Source organism: Punica granatum, chromosome 5 (genome assembly GCF_007655135.1).
Source record: "Punica granatum isolate Tunisia-2019 chromosome 5, ASM765513v2, whole genome shotgun sequence".
In the NCBI taxonomy this organism is placed as follows: Eukaryota; Viridiplantae; Streptophyta; class Magnoliopsida; order Myrtales; family Lythraceae; genus Punica; species Punica granatum.
This window is the reverse complement of record NC_045131.1, coordinates 21,232,181-21,250,239: the sequence shown is the minus strand read 5'-3', so window position 1 is coordinate 21,250,239 and position 18,059 is coordinate 21,232,181. Positions and strand designations below refer to the sequence as shown.

Sequence of the window (18,059 nt, the reverse complement as noted above, 5' to 3'; positions counted from 1 at the left end):
AGTAAACAGCTTGTGTAAATTCGACACATTGAATATGAATTTTTTCAACCAAGAGCAGATTGGAAGACAGACTAGTAATTTCAAGCTTGGTATTCTTAATTGCATTATTGACTACGCGGAAATTAGGCTGCCGTCCACTTTGTCGCATGCCCGCTCGTGTGCAACTCTCTCCAACAGATATCATATCAGCTCCTTTTGCCTATCATCCATCAAGAAAGGAAGAAAAGGTCCGACAGATATATCGGCGGTCAAAGCTTTTCCTGGAGGAATTAATGTGTTCCCCCGTCAACAAATCCAAAGTCACAGTCAATGGTCGTTCGATTGCACAAGTGCTATCTTTGTCACAGGAATCCTACCATGACATTAATTCTTTTAAACTAAATCGATTGCAGTGCTAGATTTTAAGACATATAATATCGGCATGTAGATATCTAAGCTACAGTAGTGAGCGTTGTTCCTTTTTTGCGAAATCATAAGGTTGAAAGTGCGATGTGATTGATTAGACATTCCCGAATACACTGTATGTGATAATTGTTTTTTCTACTATATCCTTACCTTAATTCAATAAAATTATTACTTTTTTTATTTTTTAATTTAATAATAAATTCTTTCACATATTTTTTTAATACAATTAATTTTTTAATATTAAATTATTTTATATAATCAAATTTTTTATTTTTTTAAATTTTATAATAAATTCTCTAACGTATTTTTTTAATAATTATTAAAATTAATTTTTTTAATAATAAATTTTTTCATATATTTTATCTTATTTTTTTAAGTAGAGTAAAGTTAAATAAAGTAATAACTATACTTCAAAGTCAAAAGCAAATTTATTTTTTCACATATAAGATTTGTAAAAAATGAATTTCGCTAGTGAAAATCAAATTCAAAATTTTTTTTTATTATAAATTAACAGTACAATTGCTTAAAGAAATTAAACATAACGAAAGCTTTTGAAATGACGTTTATGAATTTATTTATCTTCTTAAAATTACCACCCTTGTTAGCCACGGAAAAATTACCACCCTTATTATCGAGAAAGTTTTGTATGTAATGTTATATATAATGAAATTTACATGGTAAAATAATAAAATATTAAACTTTTTTCATTTTGGTGATATTTCTAAAGAGTAATAGAAATTGTGATACCACATACAACTGTGATTTTATTTCTTCTACTTCAATACATATAACCGTTCTATGTATACCACCCTTCTTGGTGACGATGTTTGAAGGATAAAGATATTTAATTAACTGCGTTTGCCTGTAAAAGCAAGGGTTGAAAAAGTAAGCATAAGTTATTGCAACCAGCTAAGACTCCAGTTGCGCACGGCATACATCATCATAATTTTGTCCAAGGTCCATTTATGATTTTCTATCCATTAAGCTTGCATGAGAAGAACAGGCTAATATGTCAATAAAATGGGTTATGTAAGATTTACTCGATATAAGGTTGATATTCATTTTTTTATAAATTTTTTTGGAGTATTAGGATATGGTAAATTCCAATTTCATCCTTGAGATATTGTCAAGTGACATACTACCATATTTTTAAGGGAAGAAAGGATAGTCCACCTCATTCTTAATTAAAAATTGATACTCCAATATACTGATCATATTGATCTAATAAAAAAGTTCTTCGAATTCTCAATCCTTCATTATCCTTTTGTATTATTTTGTCTCAATTCATTTTTGTTCATTATTATCCTACGACATGTCACAGCAAGTTTGCCATTTAAATTTCTGTCCAATCCATTCACATGCAAATTATTTGTCAATAAAATATTTTTTGAAAATAAAAATAATTAAATTAAAAAAACGACTAGAGGTACTCCTTCGATGATTGTCGACAACCATTAAGGGCATGTTTGATTCGCGGGAACCGATCGGGAACGGAATAACTATTCTGCACGGAATACACAATCCGACGTTTGGTTCACGGGAGTGCGGAATAGCTATTCCGGATCAGGAGATCTATCCGACTTATATACGGAATTCGCGTGCCTCCCAAGGATGTCCGGATTGGGCATTCAGCATCCGAAATTAGCGTGAAAATCCAAAAATGCCCTCAACTTTCTTGACTTATTACAACGAAATGCATCGAGCTTTTCTTCCTTAGAAACCCCCGACGAACCACCGCCCGTCCTCAACGAACCTCCGCACGAGCCACTGCTCGAACCCATGACTCGCAAGCCAGGGGTCTCGACGAATCAAAGCACAAACCCATGGCTCGCAGCCCCAGCCCTTCAAACCCTTCCATTGCTGAGATCGGGACATGAGTTTCCAAGCTCCCGAGCTTGGGTTCGTGGAGATCGTGGGCTCGCGACCCCCACGTTATCTGCCTTGATGTCGCTCAGCACCTTCTCCACCTCCTGCCGGTCCAGCAATCCCCTGTCGCCGAGGTGAAGAGGCAGCGCCCCAGCCCTTCAAACCCTAGCTTCCATTGTTGAGATCGGGACCCTAGCTTCCAAGCTCCTGAGCTTGGGTTCGTGGAGATCATGGGCTCGCGACCCTTGGGCTAGGTTCGCGAGCCCTTGATGGCTCGGGAGCCAGAGCCAACTCCTCGCAGAGATCGAGACCGATGGGCACTGTTCATCTTCTTCAAGATGAACAGTGATCGGTTTTTTAAAAATTTTCAATTTAATATATTATTTTTATAGTTGGGGGTATATATGTCTTTTTATTTTATTTATGATCTATTCCCGATTTTCACTATTTTTCTATTCCGTCCAACCAAACAAAATGAATTTCATCAGAATTTATATTCTATTCCCCGTCTATTCTATTCCTTGTCTATTCTATTCCTTGTCTATTTTATTCTAGCGAACCAAACGTGGCCAAGGCCTTGGCTATCTGGGGGCAGGGAATAGCTATCGGGAAGGGCCCACCCCTCAACATTGATATTTTGAACGAGGTTCTCCCTGTGTTAAAGAAGGAGGCCTTATTAAATCATGGACTCACTGAAATATAGCAAGTGCAAGATTGCATACTAATTTGAAGAATTTGCTACCTTTCGCCGTAAGATTTTAAAATCTTACTTTAACTTAATTTTACCCACAATAAAATAAAATTATACACATAACAAAATAAAATAACTCATACAAAGTCAAAGAGTGTGCCTCATTTATACCACTTTTTTTCAAAATCAAAATCACATAACTTATACAAAATCAACGGGTAGGCTCCATGTATAACCATTTATACCACTCTTTTACAAAATCAAAATCTGATTTTAAAATGTTACTTACAAACCAAACGCAATATAACATTTGAGAAGATCGAAAAGTGAAGACATAATCAACAGGATACATCATGATCAAGCTTTTTGTAAAGTTAAATAATGAAGCTAATTCCGAGACATGGTGCAATTACAAACTGCACTTATCTTAAGGCCCAAAGTCAAGTCCCGCTTGAACAAAAATTAGTCCATATGGTCTCAATGAAAAAAAAAAAAAGACATCATGTGGATGTTAGGCCCAATAGCTAGAAAAGACTTGTGAGTAGATTGATATTGATTTCCCTGTCAAAAACTTTTTTTTTCATCACAATGCCCATAGATAACAAAGCCCTTACTTCACGTTCGCGGAGAAGAATCACAAATGATATTGGTATCGATTTCTATTAAATGCACAATGTTGCCTTTTTTTATTATGAAATATTTTTAATTTATTAACGAAGATTAATTCCCACTCGACCATCTAGTTGATCTAAATAATAAAGTGTCGTACTGCATTTTAAAACCTCTATATCGCACATAAATTTTTTCACAAAAAGTGCACTGTTTCAATTGCTCATGATCTCAGATTGTTCTTACCTTTTCTTTAACGAGCCCAAAAGTGGAAAAATATAACTCCTCTTTACAAGACAACCATGACGAACTTAGAGCATTACAAAGGACGCTAAGCGAACTCGAATTTCATTTCGTCGGAGGCCGCATGCGTGCGCACGATGGTACAATTTGGGAGTGTCCACCTTTCGAGGGACGTGTGATGGACACATGTAAGAAGCAGTAGTCACTATCTGTTTATGATCCGAAGGTTGACTGTGAGTTGTCCGGATCTACGAGTAAGGAACACACCTAGTTTATTAAAACATATGGTCTTGCGGAATCAAGAATTCCGAATTCTAGAATTCTGCAACGTGCAGGCCTATGTCTTGCACGCCTTGTCAATACTCTATTTTGTCTAGAGTTTGCCATTTTAGTTTTTTACCACTTGATTAGGTTTCGCTCATCTTACACGATTTGACACCGTAAATTCGTGAAAACATTGAATTCGAGCTAGAAGCCCGAGAGAGGAGTGGATCCTCGTGTTAGGGGATTGGTCCACCACCCTCACATCTCGAATAACCAGACCATGATGGCCGGTTTACCGCTTGGACCAGGCCTGTGACTCATGCAGTCTCGTTCATCTAAGAGACCAGTAAACCAACTTGATCGATTCTAACTCTCGAACCTCTTGCTCGTTGACCGAGATCATTACATGAATAGATGTATAAATAAATACCTCACAATGTACTCTCATATACAAACACATTAATGAGACCCCAGTTGATTCGCGTTCGGCCAATATTCTACCCGTGCTTGTCGTGAGGTTAGAATACTGAAATTGAAATTAATGCAGCATGGGCTCAAGAACTCTGGAACTGGAATTAAAATGCAAGAAAACTCAGGAACTGGAAGGAAGGGCGCTTTTTTTGCTCCCCATATTCTACATTTCTTTACTAGAGGTTTGTTGGAGCTGAAATGCAAGGAAACTCAGGAACCGGAAGGAAGCACTAAATCATGGACTGCTTGAATTTAATGAGAAACCATGGGAGAATCAAACTCGTGATGTAGACATACCTATTTCAAAGGGACTATTATTTGAAGATATCGTGAGAATTATTCGAATTCCAGACTTATAAACATCTATGGAGTATTGAATTAGAGCTATTTAATTCGTTGGTCGACAGAACTCCAAATTTATTCTTCTTTAGAGACAAAATCGATAAAAATACTAGTCCGTGGTATGACCACTAATTATATAATAAGTCTAACTGCCATGGGACTTAAGTTGGGCATTGTATTGCCACTTGACACATCCTAAACTCTCTGCATCTAGAACTGAAAAATCACAGCAAGTTCGAAATTGTAATCCATTAGTAAAACAGCAAAGAGAATTTTGCATGCATGATTCTGCATGACAACCCGTATATCATCAAGAATCAAGAGTAGAGTAAAATCATGCTCGAACTCAAACACGCAAGTCTTTGCATAGTCGGCTTCCCTTGTTTTTGCCTTCTTTGCACTGCTTGACATTTCCTCTGTCAACTGGAATTACATAATCCCTCCAAATCCAGTTCATGAGACCATAAGGACTCAGCTGGGTATCTTTGTTCAGAGAGGTTCCCCAATTATTTACTACTCTGACAGTAATAGACAAGATAATGAATCTCCTAGAGTTGACTTTACCATTGATCATGATGAAGGGGACAAGGATCACGGCACAAGATCAAAATGTGCATCCAATAGTGGAACAATGTCAGCGAGGGAAGACACCTTGAAATCTGGCTTGAAGTCTACACTGTCAAACTGTGGAGCATCGTATCTCCCAGTTTGATCGAGTAAGCAAGTGAATGCTCCAGCTCTTTTACCACAGGCAACCTATAAACCAAAGCAGACTAGAGACCGATCACAGGGCTGACGTGATTCTTCAAACCAAGGAAAACTGTTGGGTGGGCTCAAAGAATAATGTAGTGCGCCCAGCCAAATGATTGCTCAGAATTTATGCCAGACTACTGCAGGCTCCACATGTTTTAGCTAATGGGACTGATGGAGAAAATTGGCTCTGAAAGCGTCTAACAATTCTCCTTAAACAGATGTACTTCTCTGTTTCTGCAAATATAAGAAATTCTTTTCTTCCTTTTCGCTTTCCAGAAAACAGGTAGAAGCTTGCATGAAATAAAAAAACAAAAAAAAACAAAAACCAATAGCAACCAAACAATATCTTCTTCTGGTGTTTCCAGAAAAAGGAAATGGGGAAACTGGGAAGGTTTTGCTCAACCAGAACAAGGGAGCGTCTGAACAGAAGGTTGTAATGTTGAAAATATTGTACAGAATCAGGATAGAAAGGCAGGAAAATTTCTAACCAAATCCAAAATTTAAGCAGATAGCTAGTCAAGAATGGCCTTAGCTGTGGGTACAAATTTCTATTTTTCTTTTTTATTTTTGGATAATGAGGATTTTATGTCCCCAGACCATGAACCCTACAACCATGGATCCAGGTAAGTCCAGTGCTTACACATGTTTGAATGGCCTCACCAAAGGCTACTCTTGCAAAGGAAATTTGAACCTACAACCTCGAGGACTACCCTATCCATTCGCATTAACCCTTGAGGTTTGCTATAAATCATTTAGCTACAGCTTACTAAATACACACACACACACACACACACACACAAATTAAAAAATGGAGAAAGTAGATACACAAGAAAGAGAACCCATCGAGTTAGTTAAGGTAAATAAGAGAATCATATGTCGTGGAGATTTAAATCACCCTCTCATTTAGTCCAGACACTTCACAGGCTTCATTGAAAGGCTCAATGGGCTTGAGGGGACTTTAAAGGTCAGATGGGGTCTATAAGAATTCATCACCAAAAAAAGAGAGGCACAAGAAAACAAGGGGATAAAGAAAACGATGGCATAATTTCAAAAATTAAGAGGAAAAGAACAGCTTACATCATCTTTAAGGCTATCCCCAACCATCATAACTTCATTGGGTTGGACATCCCAACTCGAACATATATGTAGAAGTGGAGCTGGGTCCGGTTTATAGGGACGAAATTCTCTGCTCAGTGCTGGAGAAAATAAAATCTGGAAGACAGATAATTCAATCATAATGACTAATGCTTAAATGGAATATTTCAATGAAAGCAACACAATTGTAAACATATTTTTGTGCACTGTTCATTTGACGAAGCCACGACGTTGCAGTCTCGGTCTTCAAACTTGCTACACTGCCACTGTAGGACCTAGACAGGATCTATAAGCGGTGCCCAAGATCTCCATCTGATGCTTTAAGTTGATGCGGTCTTATAAGGTTTAGATTGGGGTTGAGATAGTGCCTTAGCCATTAGCTAGCTATTAAGGATTAGGATAAGAACCCTTAATGACAAAGTTTTAGAGATCTACCCAGTAGATGAATGATGCTGACCTTAGCATTTCAGTATGTCTCTTTTGTTTGTATCTTATATCGTTACATTTGTCCACCAATAAGTTCAAGTTGAAGCCTCAAAATACTACCTCCCACGTGCACATGGCAAATATTACTTCCTAGGAGTTGTATTTTATCTATCGGTATTTTCATACGTGATGATTTTATGATTGACCTCTGATGACTAGTACTGACACAAGGGATTGATGACCAGAGAAATAGATGAATCATAAGCGTCAATGCCAAATACCATGATCTGAGTCTCAAGTAATTATAATTGTCAACAATATAGTTTGTCCACTATGGGGTTAAGGAGGTAAGCAATAATGCCCTATTGCATGAATTTATATTCATATTATTTGACAGTTCTACTTTACGAGTTAGATCAGGGGTACCTAATGTTAACTCTTCCGAATCATCTGCCCCTCTGGCCAGCAACATCTTCAGTAGTGGAACCTATGTCTTCGACACCTCCAATCAACCACACTGTAGTTGTCAAGTCAACTCTGAATCACCTTCTTTAAACAAGAGAGATCTATACAGTCTAGAAGATAATACTTTGGCGCAAACTTTTTGGGGAACCAACAATCAAAAGATACAGAATACGGTTAATACAGGCATTACTTTCATTTTCTCTGAGGTCAGCACTTGTCATATAGGGGGCAAATCTGCCAACTCACCATAAGTCATTGAGGGGGCTTTCCCTGATCTAAGGTTCCATATCTCTACTTTTGCGAAGTATTATATCAACCCAAATTCTTAGAAACCAACACAAAGACACTTTCCAACTTAAGCATTGGAGAGGGATCTCAGCAACCGTAAGATCTCTTTTTGCAAGTCCTGAATAGGTGGATTAACACCATGGAACACGGCAGAGCAAGCTTGAAGACTGAGACTACAAAAGCACAACTTCATCATGTTCTCATATCATGGCACGAAGTGCACCATAAGGAAATCATACAGCAGAATACACAGGATAAGAGAGGTATGCCATATAAACATGTAAATCAGCATATAAAACTGACATCTTCAAATACCATTGAGAAGAAATTGGAATTTGCCTAAGCTTTGCACCCATCATATAGTTTAGCGGTTCATATTGGTGTTAAAAACAACAAATTAGAAAATTTCATCTCCAGAAGTTTCTAAGTCATAGATTTAGAGCTCCAAGATATGTCCTATTAGAACTTAAATGGCAGAGTCCAGAGACTTGTAGGAATGTGCCCGAATCGTCAATCCTCTAAGCAGATCCCAAGTATTACCTAACAAAGCTAAAATGATCGAGACCATCAGGAAAAACACAGTATGATAGTAGGGTCAATTATTGCACCTTTTCACCCTAACATGTGTTCTAATGCTTGGTTAAAACAATAGTTTTTTGCTTAAGCTTGTATTTTGTTATAGGATTTGAGAGAACTAATTGAAATAAGTAAAATCCTCATAGAGAACAGGAACCATCATATAAATTTAAATCAGCCGAATACATCAATGATATCACATCACAAAGGCAAGTACAAACTTAGAAAAATCTTGTGACTGTCAGGATTCCGAAGGTTTTGAAGCCCTCTATTCTGATAAGCTCTTGGGATCCTTTTTTGATTTCCCAACGTCTAGAAGACAAATCCAAAGTGCAAACCACATATTTTGCATCGTTTCCCATGTTTTTAATGAAATTAGTAAATGGAAAACGATAATTTATCGAAAGGAGACTATTCATACATCATTTTTTTTTCAAGAATTAAGATTTGCTAAAAGAAAATCAACATTGATGCACTGTTGTTCAGGCTATACTAAGCACAAAGCTCTTTTATTATATGTAAAAGAGAAGGGATAAAATAACAACAAAAAGGGCAATGCACAGCCTCTTGAGAGATAATGATAAGGGTTACCGTCCTTTTAATTTAACTACAAGCTCTTTGGTTTTATGAATCAACAAAAAGAAATAGCTAGGATATAGGATTAGCTCTTTGATCCTATGAGGTGATAAATAGTACTGTATTATGAGAACCCAAGGCAAGATCCATCTATGAAACTCAAGATTTCACCAGCCAACTAAATAAATCCTATCCTTTGGAAATGAAATATGTGATTAAAGATAGCCCAATCCTTTGGATAAAAGACAATTTTATTGTCTAGACTTACTCCAAAACGTTGATGAAACAAATCAACCGCTGACTTGACATTGCGTGTAATTAATCCTCTCCTGAAAGAAAAAGAAATGTACAATTCAGCTCCTTTGCTTTCACAGGATAAAACATGATATGGATATAACCAATATAGTTGCATAAGATTGACCACATAAATATAAAATCAACTCTTTCTGCAGGAACAGTGAGGCGCCATACCAACTAAATGGATTAATCCATTATCTGGGGAAAAGAAAAAGGAGACTCTAAAATGTTGGTCATCGTGATTTAACAAATTAAGGGGCAAAAGATGGCTTCACAGAAACAGATAACTCACGTATCATCGTACTAAAACAGCTCGGATATGAAAGGAAGAAATGATGCAATAACACATAACTGAAAGGTTTAGTAATGCCTAATCCTTCACGTGAACCACAACCATATAGGAAGTACTGTGTACAAATGCCTGATCCCATGCAGTTAAAAACAAAATACTAGAATCCTTGATCAATTGTAGAAAATAACATTTGCAGCATCAAAGCTATAGTGCGAATTTTTAAGTCATGTAACTCGAGCTGCAGACGCAAGAATATGCAATGACACACTCCACCCTGATGATTTCCCAATGACAAGAAAAGCAATCCATGGAAACATAAGCCACTAGGTTTATAACCATTTGTAAAAGTAGTTCTCCTAGAAACCCAAGAGTAAACCTACGAAATGACTGACATCTAATTAAAAAACAGATCTTTTTACCTTAAACTTGAATGTAGATGAAGAAAACTTATGCCCTCAAACTAATCTTTAGGCTGAGATTGCCCTTTCCCCAGTTGGAGCAATTGTTACATTTTCATTTTATAAATGAAAGTGTAACACCACAGTCCCAGACAGTTTTTCGTCAAAAGTTCAGGTCCAATCAAAACTAACATTTCATCACCTGTTCCTTTTTAAGGTCCTTGCTTGATAATTTTCCTCTATACTTAGTCATTAATATTACATCTCCTTCAGATAGCCTTAATGTGTGTTTGTTTGGACTTTAAATTAAGTGCTGAAATTTTAAGTATTTAATGAAATAAGTGCTTAATGAATTAAGTGAAATTTGTTTGGTAGGACAAATGTTAGAAAAATTTACATCATTTGAGATCCTAGTTACATAGTACCACAAAATTTTCATTCTTTCAACTTTTACCCCAATATTTATTTTGAAACTTAAAAAACAAAAAAAAGCAAAATTTAAAAAAGAAGAAGGGGGGCGAGGGGTTGGCAATGTGTCCGATTTTAGGGTTAGAAAAAAAGTAGCCGGAGGCGTCGCCTGGCCGGGATCGGGGCCACCAATGCTCGGTCATTGGGGGTTGTGCCCCCCCTTCCTTTCTCTCCTCGAATATGGCCAAGATTCGAAGAGAGCTTGACCCCCGATTACTGAGCAGTGGTGGCCCCATTCTCGGCCAACACTGCCCAGGCGAGGTCGCTCAAAAGAGGAGGGGGCCTCAACCCTTGATTACCAAGCGGTAGGGGCCCCGATCCCGGCCAACACCGCCCAAGCGAGGTCGACGGCGATCTCGATTAGGGCAGTGGTGGCCAGGATCAAGGCCACCATCAGCCCTTCCCGTAATCGGCCTTCCCCCATCCTTCCCTCCGGGACCTCGCTTGGGCGGTGTTGGCCGGGATCGAGGCCACCAGCCTTTCCCGTAATCAGCCTTCCCCCCTCCCTCCCTCCCTCCCTCTCTCTCTAAGATTTTGACAAAAAATTAAAAATGGGACCAAATTGAAAGTCGAAAAACTTCAGGGGCACCACTGCAAATATCAGAAAAGTATCCCTTAGCTGAGCGAACTAAGTCAGAAATATGTAGAAATTTTTTACTTAATTGATTTAGTCATCTTCCACAGCATTTTTTACTTAATTTAATCAATTAATACAACTTGATTTGCATTTACCAAACAAGTTGTACTGAAAAATTAATTTCAGCACTTAATTTTGATTATCAAACAAACCCTTACTTTTGCCAGTAACTTTATTTTTCCATGGTCATATTTCTTAATTCTCTTTTCTTTCCTGTTATATCGTCCCTCTTCGTCACTCATTTTTAAGCTGTAAAGGGATCAGTCATGAGAAGCTAGTAACCAGCCAATCACTAGAGTGGTATACACAATCATGTGGGGGGGGGGGGGGGGGGGGGGGGAGCATCGTGGAATGCGAATGAACAGCATACTGAACAAAGAGTATTAATTACATTTTTCCTTGCAGAATGGCTTATGCTTACAACATGAGGGACTTAACTAACTCAATATGGGAATGAAGCAGAAAATAATTTAAAAAGAAAATTTAAAAAAGAAAAAGGACTTAATGTCACTGGTCACTAATTCATTTTTCTACTCATTTGATTTATTCGTGTAATTTGAACTTAACAAGCAAGTGATGGATTCTATTAGAGGAACAAGTCAACATAACACAAGAAAAAGGGATAACTTAGAAATTTTAAGATATAAGACATAGACAAGAAGAGTGGAACATGTCACGCTTCACCTTAGCTTCTTTGAGTCAAGAAAAGTACAAAGTTCTGGTGTACCTGCCCATCAATTGAGAAGATATAACAATTTAGACCAACAAATACCTCAAACAAGAAAAAGAAAATGCAAATGATGAAGTTAAAGTTCCATTTGGCTAAGGAAAAAGGCTAGATTCTTCTGTGCAGACAATATACACAAAGACAAGATTTCCTAAGTTTTTACTACATTATTAGAGAAGAGAAAATGCAAACAGACTACATATTTTGTTTAGCTTTTATTATATCTTTAAGAGTCTCATGTGCCATCCCAAGAAAGCCATGGCCAACAAGATATGAAAGATAGATGTGTCACATCATGGCAAGCATAGAGAGGAAGACTTCAAAATATAAACTTAAGCATATAGATCTTGTCATTCTAATAAGCTTCGATTATCTGAATAAACATACAAGCACCCTCATATCCAAATATGGGATATCTAAGCCCCTCCATCTTCACCATTCTATGCTCATAAAAAATTTCCTAGTAGGGTGGTGGAAAATCATGGCATGCTCCCTTTATTAATGCTAAATGCAGGTTGCTCCTCCAGTCAAAAGCATAACGAATGCAACACGTCCCAAGAACTGAGCATGTTACGAACTGTTTGCTAAGGGGGAATAAGAGAGAATGGGAGTCCTTCCATACAGCCAAATCAAATGCTAAAGTATGTTTACCACAAGGGGCAGTGGATTTAGCCAAGAAGTAGGGACAGGCTAGCTGAGGAGATTCAATCTGCAGAGCCTCTTTCTGTCAAGTACACAGTGTTATACTGTTTTACGGAATTCCAAAGCAGAGTCTGTAATCTCTAAATTATGGAAGGACATCAGACCCCATTGGACAAGTGGAATGGCACATATTCGTGGTTACCAGGCAACATTCCCGAGTCTCTTTCAAAGGATGGATGTGCATCCTCAACAGGCTGCCCAGAGACTGCAAAGGTGGGGTTATGAGTGTGTCCAGTGTGCTGAGGAAGAGGAATACTGTGATCACTTATAATTTACTTGTCTTTTCTCGAAGGAAATATATAGAGGAATTCAATGGAAGCTTCTGAAAACAAAGCCTGTTGAAGACAGGAGTAGTGAGTTCAATTTCGCTTTACAATGGAAAGACAAGAACCTCGAATCAATCACAAAGAAACTAACTCGGACCTGTTATGTGTATACAATTTGAAATTAAAGAAACATGAGAAATTTCCTGGGTAAGGAGACTAGGGAGCTTAGCCTTATTAGACAGGTAGGAGAGATCATTCGTTATAGGATTGCTTCCCTTCCTAATTTTGCTGCTTGAGCTGCAGACTGTCTAACTGCAACTTTTGGATTAAGAAAGTTGATGTAACTTGGGATCTTTCCTCCCCCTGGCCTTTGCACACTTTTTTTCCTTTTTTGTGCTTAATGAACTTGCAAGTATCAAAAGAGAGAGAGAGAATGGGAGTAAATTGCAACAGAAAATTGTTCTGAACTATATGAATCCATTAAGATCCTTCTATACGTTTGAACCAACAGTAAGCTCAATGAGTAGTAAATGCCATGTGAGCTAATGAGTGCCTTTCACTAGGGTGTGCAACTAATAAACAAATATTAAAGCCCAAACAACACTGTATCTGAATCGACTGTCAGCGTGAATGGTGAAAATTGCTAAAGATCAGCCCATGAATTGCAAGTTGCACCAAATTAAAGGAACAACAGCAAATAACTGAAAAAAATAACCACAACTTGACCATGTCAAATGATATAGTAAAAGCTAGTGAAAGCTCATGTCAATAACTCCAGAGTTGCAGAGAAGCCCACTGGCAAATGTCAGCATTAATTTTGTATGTAAATCATCCACATCATATAGTCAGCAAACAGCAATGACTAATAACCCCAAATAGAAATCACACAAACAAGCACCAGCGTTTCATCCCCGTTACATATTAGTAACTGACAACAGAAAGCAGCAGTAAACTAATTCACATAACTGAGCCATTACACACAAGCAGCTCGGGTCTCGGACATAGCTAGAGTAATCTAGTAATCTATATTGGCTAACTCCAAAGAACAAAATAAAGGCAAACAACCCCTCCTTTACTAGCATTTCTTATAATAGTACCGCTCATTGACTGCAAATCAATACATTTTGCTCTTTGATAAGAATCCATTTTCAATTTCTGACGGAATTTCATAGTAAGTATGCCCATACCACCATAATTTAGTGTGCCCATATGAAAATTTACCAAATTTTTGCTGAACATGACAAGGCAACCAGAGAATGGAAGGGAGCAAAATCAACGAACCGGGCATGATCTGGAGGCGGTCAAGGCCGCGCCGCTCGTACTCGGCGATTATCTCGTTGGCCTTTTTCTGCCTGTCTGGGTCCCAGCTCTCAATGTGGTGGAGGATGTCGATGCCGGAGGGGTTCTCAGCTCTGACCCTGAGGTATTCCGGGTCGCCGAGGACGGCCCTGTACATGGCGGCGAAGTCGATGACGGGGACGGTGAGGGTGCCGTCCATGTCGAACACAACGCCCCTCAGGCGAGCTTTGCGGGTGGGATTGGACATTAATACGGAGCAGGATTTTGGGTGAAAGGAGGACGCGGAAAAGGCTCTGGACAGGGGCAAGTGCATGTTTAGGAATAGCTCTGGACAGGGGCAAGTGCATGCTTAGGAACTCCAGCTAGGGGGGGGTGACCCCCCCCCCCCCCCCCCCCCCGGTTCAATGGTATATTCCGTACACACTTTTTAATGACTTGTTTAGTTTTAAGGTTAAAAATTTTACTCTACCTTGCTCCAACTCTATTTTTTTTTAATTCAACATTATTATTATTATTATTATTATTATTATTATTATTGTTATTTTTTTCTTTTAATAATAATATCTCACTCATATTTTTTAAATTATTTTTATAATTAATTTTTTAATAATTAATTTTTTTATATACTTTACATCAATATATACATACATATATATTATTACACATTCATATATTTTTCAAAATTTATAATAACTATTTTTGATTTTTTCTCCAAAATTAAGTTAAGTAGAGTTAAAATCTCAACTTAAAAATCAAAAATACCATAAATATTTTGGGTCTACGTATTATCTTGTTTGGATAAGGCATTTCTTTGTGTGTATCAAGATATTATCACAGCATTTGGTAACGAGTTAATTTTGATTTAATTAAATTTAAATTTGATTTGAGGAAATGAAAACAAATGTAGTTGAAAAAAGTATGTGAGAGAAATTGAAGAAGAATATATAAAAGTAATGATTACGTTGTTGAATTGAGGAAAAAATATTGAATAGTTAAGATAATTTAGTATTAAAAATTAATTTAAATAATAGGTAAGAAAAAATATGAGAGAGATTTTAAAGAAAAAGCTAAAAAAAATTAATGATTGTATAGTTGATTGAAGGAAAAATAAAGTCAAGTTAAATAAAATTTAATTTTGTTATCAAACATATCAATATGTAATTCAGTGAACTTCCATGAAAGTTTCTCATTCGATCAATGAAAACATTCCAACTAAGCATTTTTCATCCGCCCTCTCCTCCTGATGAAACGTCTCTTCATTTTCCTGCATGAAATATTTTTAAAATATATTTGGACAAATAATTTTCTCATTTTATGCTACACATCTATATATTTATATATAATTATAAAAGCCGGAATAAATTGCCGGACAATGTCACGTAGGACGTAGATACGTCATGATTGAGTTACTCTTGAAGTTCTCACCAACCACCATGTGAAAAATGATGAAAACGACACCATTCATTGAACTCTAAAAATTTTTCAGCTATAGAAAATGAAAAGTCATCCATTATAGTCGTAAGGTTAAAATTAAATAAAAATATTTATACACGTTCTTAGCATTTTTACATAAATAAAGCAGAAATTTTCATATCCTACGAACTATTAAAATCTAATTATTATTGAAAGCACAAAAATATTTAGCTAATTGTTTTATAAGATATCACCAACCTATATATGCTTAATAAGTGAAAGGGAATGGAAGGAAGGGTAAAGATTAAGCCTGTTTGGATATATATTAATAAAGTAAAGGGTTCATAACCTTAAAAACACGAACTTTAGTCATTCTATTATTTTTAGCACGAACTTTTAAAATTGCACATAATATCACCAACTTCGACATTTTTTCTTGTCTAGCACGCCGTTAGCTCTTCCATTAATTTTAACGAATTTGTCTAATATGGCGTTAATGTGCACACATAGCAAAACACAAGCTGACAAGAGTGGGCCTGTGAATTTTAAAGAATAATAAAAATAGAAAAATAGAAAAAAAAATAAAAGGAAAAGAAAAAGGATCGACTTACTCTAGGAAGGGAGGGAGGGGTTTCAAGAGGAATCTTGTCAGCACCACAACCCCCAATGAAGGTCGCGGGTGACTTCACTGTCCACTAGTGTCTGACCTCGTGACGATCTTGTTGATCTCCTCCTCGCTCATGAAGATCCAGATCCCCCGAGAGAATCACTCAACTCCTTCCTCATTATGCACCTGTACGGACCCGAATGTGCTCTCGTCGGGGCCCGCATGCGCGCAACCGAATCGCGCGACTTGGGAGTATCCACCTTCCCGAGAAATGCGTGACGGATACGCGTGATAAGGAGTCACCACTTACAATTTTACGACTCAAATGTCGATGGTCGGTAAGTTATCCGGGTCTAGGGGTAATGGTGCACCTAGTTTTGCTAAGGCATTGGTCTGTGCGGAACCGGAAAGTCCAAGTTCGGGGGTTCATGTTACGTGCGGGCCTATATCCCGCGCGCCCTTTCGGTATTCTAACTTGCTAGGCTTGTAGTTTTAATTATTTACCGCGTGAATTAAGCTGGGCTCGACTTACACGTTTTGACACCGAAAATTCGATGAACTAAACGATGCGGGTTAAAAAATCGAGAGAGAACCATAACCGGTTCACTATCTTGCATTATAGTTCATCTAACCATAATGGTTGAATTTCTGCGTGAACCGGAACCGCGAGATCTTGGGATTACGCTTGTCTGGGCAAGCATTGGACCGATTTGATTAGTTCGACTCTCGGATTGTTCTCTCACCGACCGAGATTCTTACAAAATGAATATACAAAATAAAATCCTTACAATGCTCTTAAAATACAACAAATTACAAATAACAAATGGTCGAATCCTAATCAGTTCGCTTTCGGTTATTATTCCGCTCCGACTCGCCATGAGTTTAGGGAAAAATCGAAAACTAAAATTCAAATGCGCTCTCAATGAATGGGGCGTTGGACCTCGTGATTGATGGTTAGGGCGTTGAAACCTAAGTGCAATGCGTCCTATGGGTCGGGCTCGACTCGCACGGACAAACAATAGCAGAAAAGTAACAAACAGCATGCAGATAACAGACAATGAGTTTGTTATTGTCAAGTGTACGTGGATTAACAAATTATTAACCCAGGGGTATTTTTGCAAGCAAATGCCCTATGTTAAATAGACAAAAGTGTGTAAAACATTTTTGCATTCGGCTTTATTTCAAGGATTTGACAGACATGATGTCTGTAGTTAAGTCCTTTGTGTGTGGATTGCTTTTAAAATTGTTTTGTATTGTGACACTGAAATTCTACTGAATTCGCCAAACTCGTGTTTTGACTCTAGATTTGGGATTTAGAGTTCCACCGAACCATTATCTAGTGTTTGGTTAGGTCGAGTGACAGGTTAATCAGTATTTTGCATGTTTTGTGACAGATATAACCGTTCTAGTTACCCAAGTCTACGATAGGATGACAAAAACTCATCAGTTTGATAAGAAAAGGCTTTGCAGATAAACTTGCACCTGAATAGGTAGCCCGTCCTTATCCTGATACTGTAGTGTTTCTGTCGAGCTAACCCTAGGGTGTTGTTAATTTGTGAAAAGATGATTTCGCCCTTTATTTTAAAATTGTTTTCATAAAAGGGAAACATCGCAGTGCGGGCCACTTCGGCCTGTAGCAGGTGTCGACCAATTCCCTGGATCGTCCAGGGTTATGCAAGGACCCCGAAAAAAGCCAAAGAACCGGTCGATCTAACCGGAAGTCATCTAGAAAGATCTTTTATATCCTCACCTGAGTTACCTGAAATCAGGTAAAAACTCAAGTTGAGACACAAAAGTCCTTCCTAGACGTCCGTGCTACATTGGATCGCGCGTTATAGGTTTTGAAATAGACAAGTTTTGAAAAGGACATTAACGTTATTTGA

At 37.6% G+C, this 18,059-nt stretch overlaps 1 protein-coding gene across 3 annotated transcripts; it reads right to left on the bottom strand.

Annotated features, from left to right (window-relative positions):
• Positions 1–5,125: 5,125 nt before the first annotated feature.
• Positions 5,126–14,540, bottom strand: LOC116207989 (haloacid dehalogenase-like hydrolase domain-containing protein At2g33255). Of its 3 annotated transcripts, XM_031541148.1 has the most exons (7): positions 14,139–14,277; positions 12,734–12,830; positions 12,541–12,613; positions 11,847–11,889; positions 9,339–9,399; positions 6,722–6,856; positions 5,280–5,647 (listed from the first exon to the last, which is right to left on the bottom strand). In XM_031541148.1, the coding sequence occupies exons 2-7, from the start codon at positions 12,773–12,775 to the stop codon at positions 5,483–5,485; spliced, it is 519 nt and encodes a 172-aa protein (XP_031397008.1). In that variant the 5' UTR covers positions 12,776–12,830; positions 14,139–14,277; the 3' UTR covers positions 5,280–5,482. The 3 variants fall into 3 exon arrangements, with proteins under 3 accessions (XP_031397006.1, XP_031397008.1, XP_031397007.1); XM_031541147.1 differs by lacking the exon at positions 14,139–14,277 and having other exon boundaries at positions 12,696–12,841; XM_031541146.1 differs by lacking the exons at positions 12,541–12,613; positions 12,734–12,830 and having other exon boundaries at positions 5,126–5,647; positions 14,139–14,540.
• Positions 14,541–18,059: the final 3,519 nt, after the last annotated feature.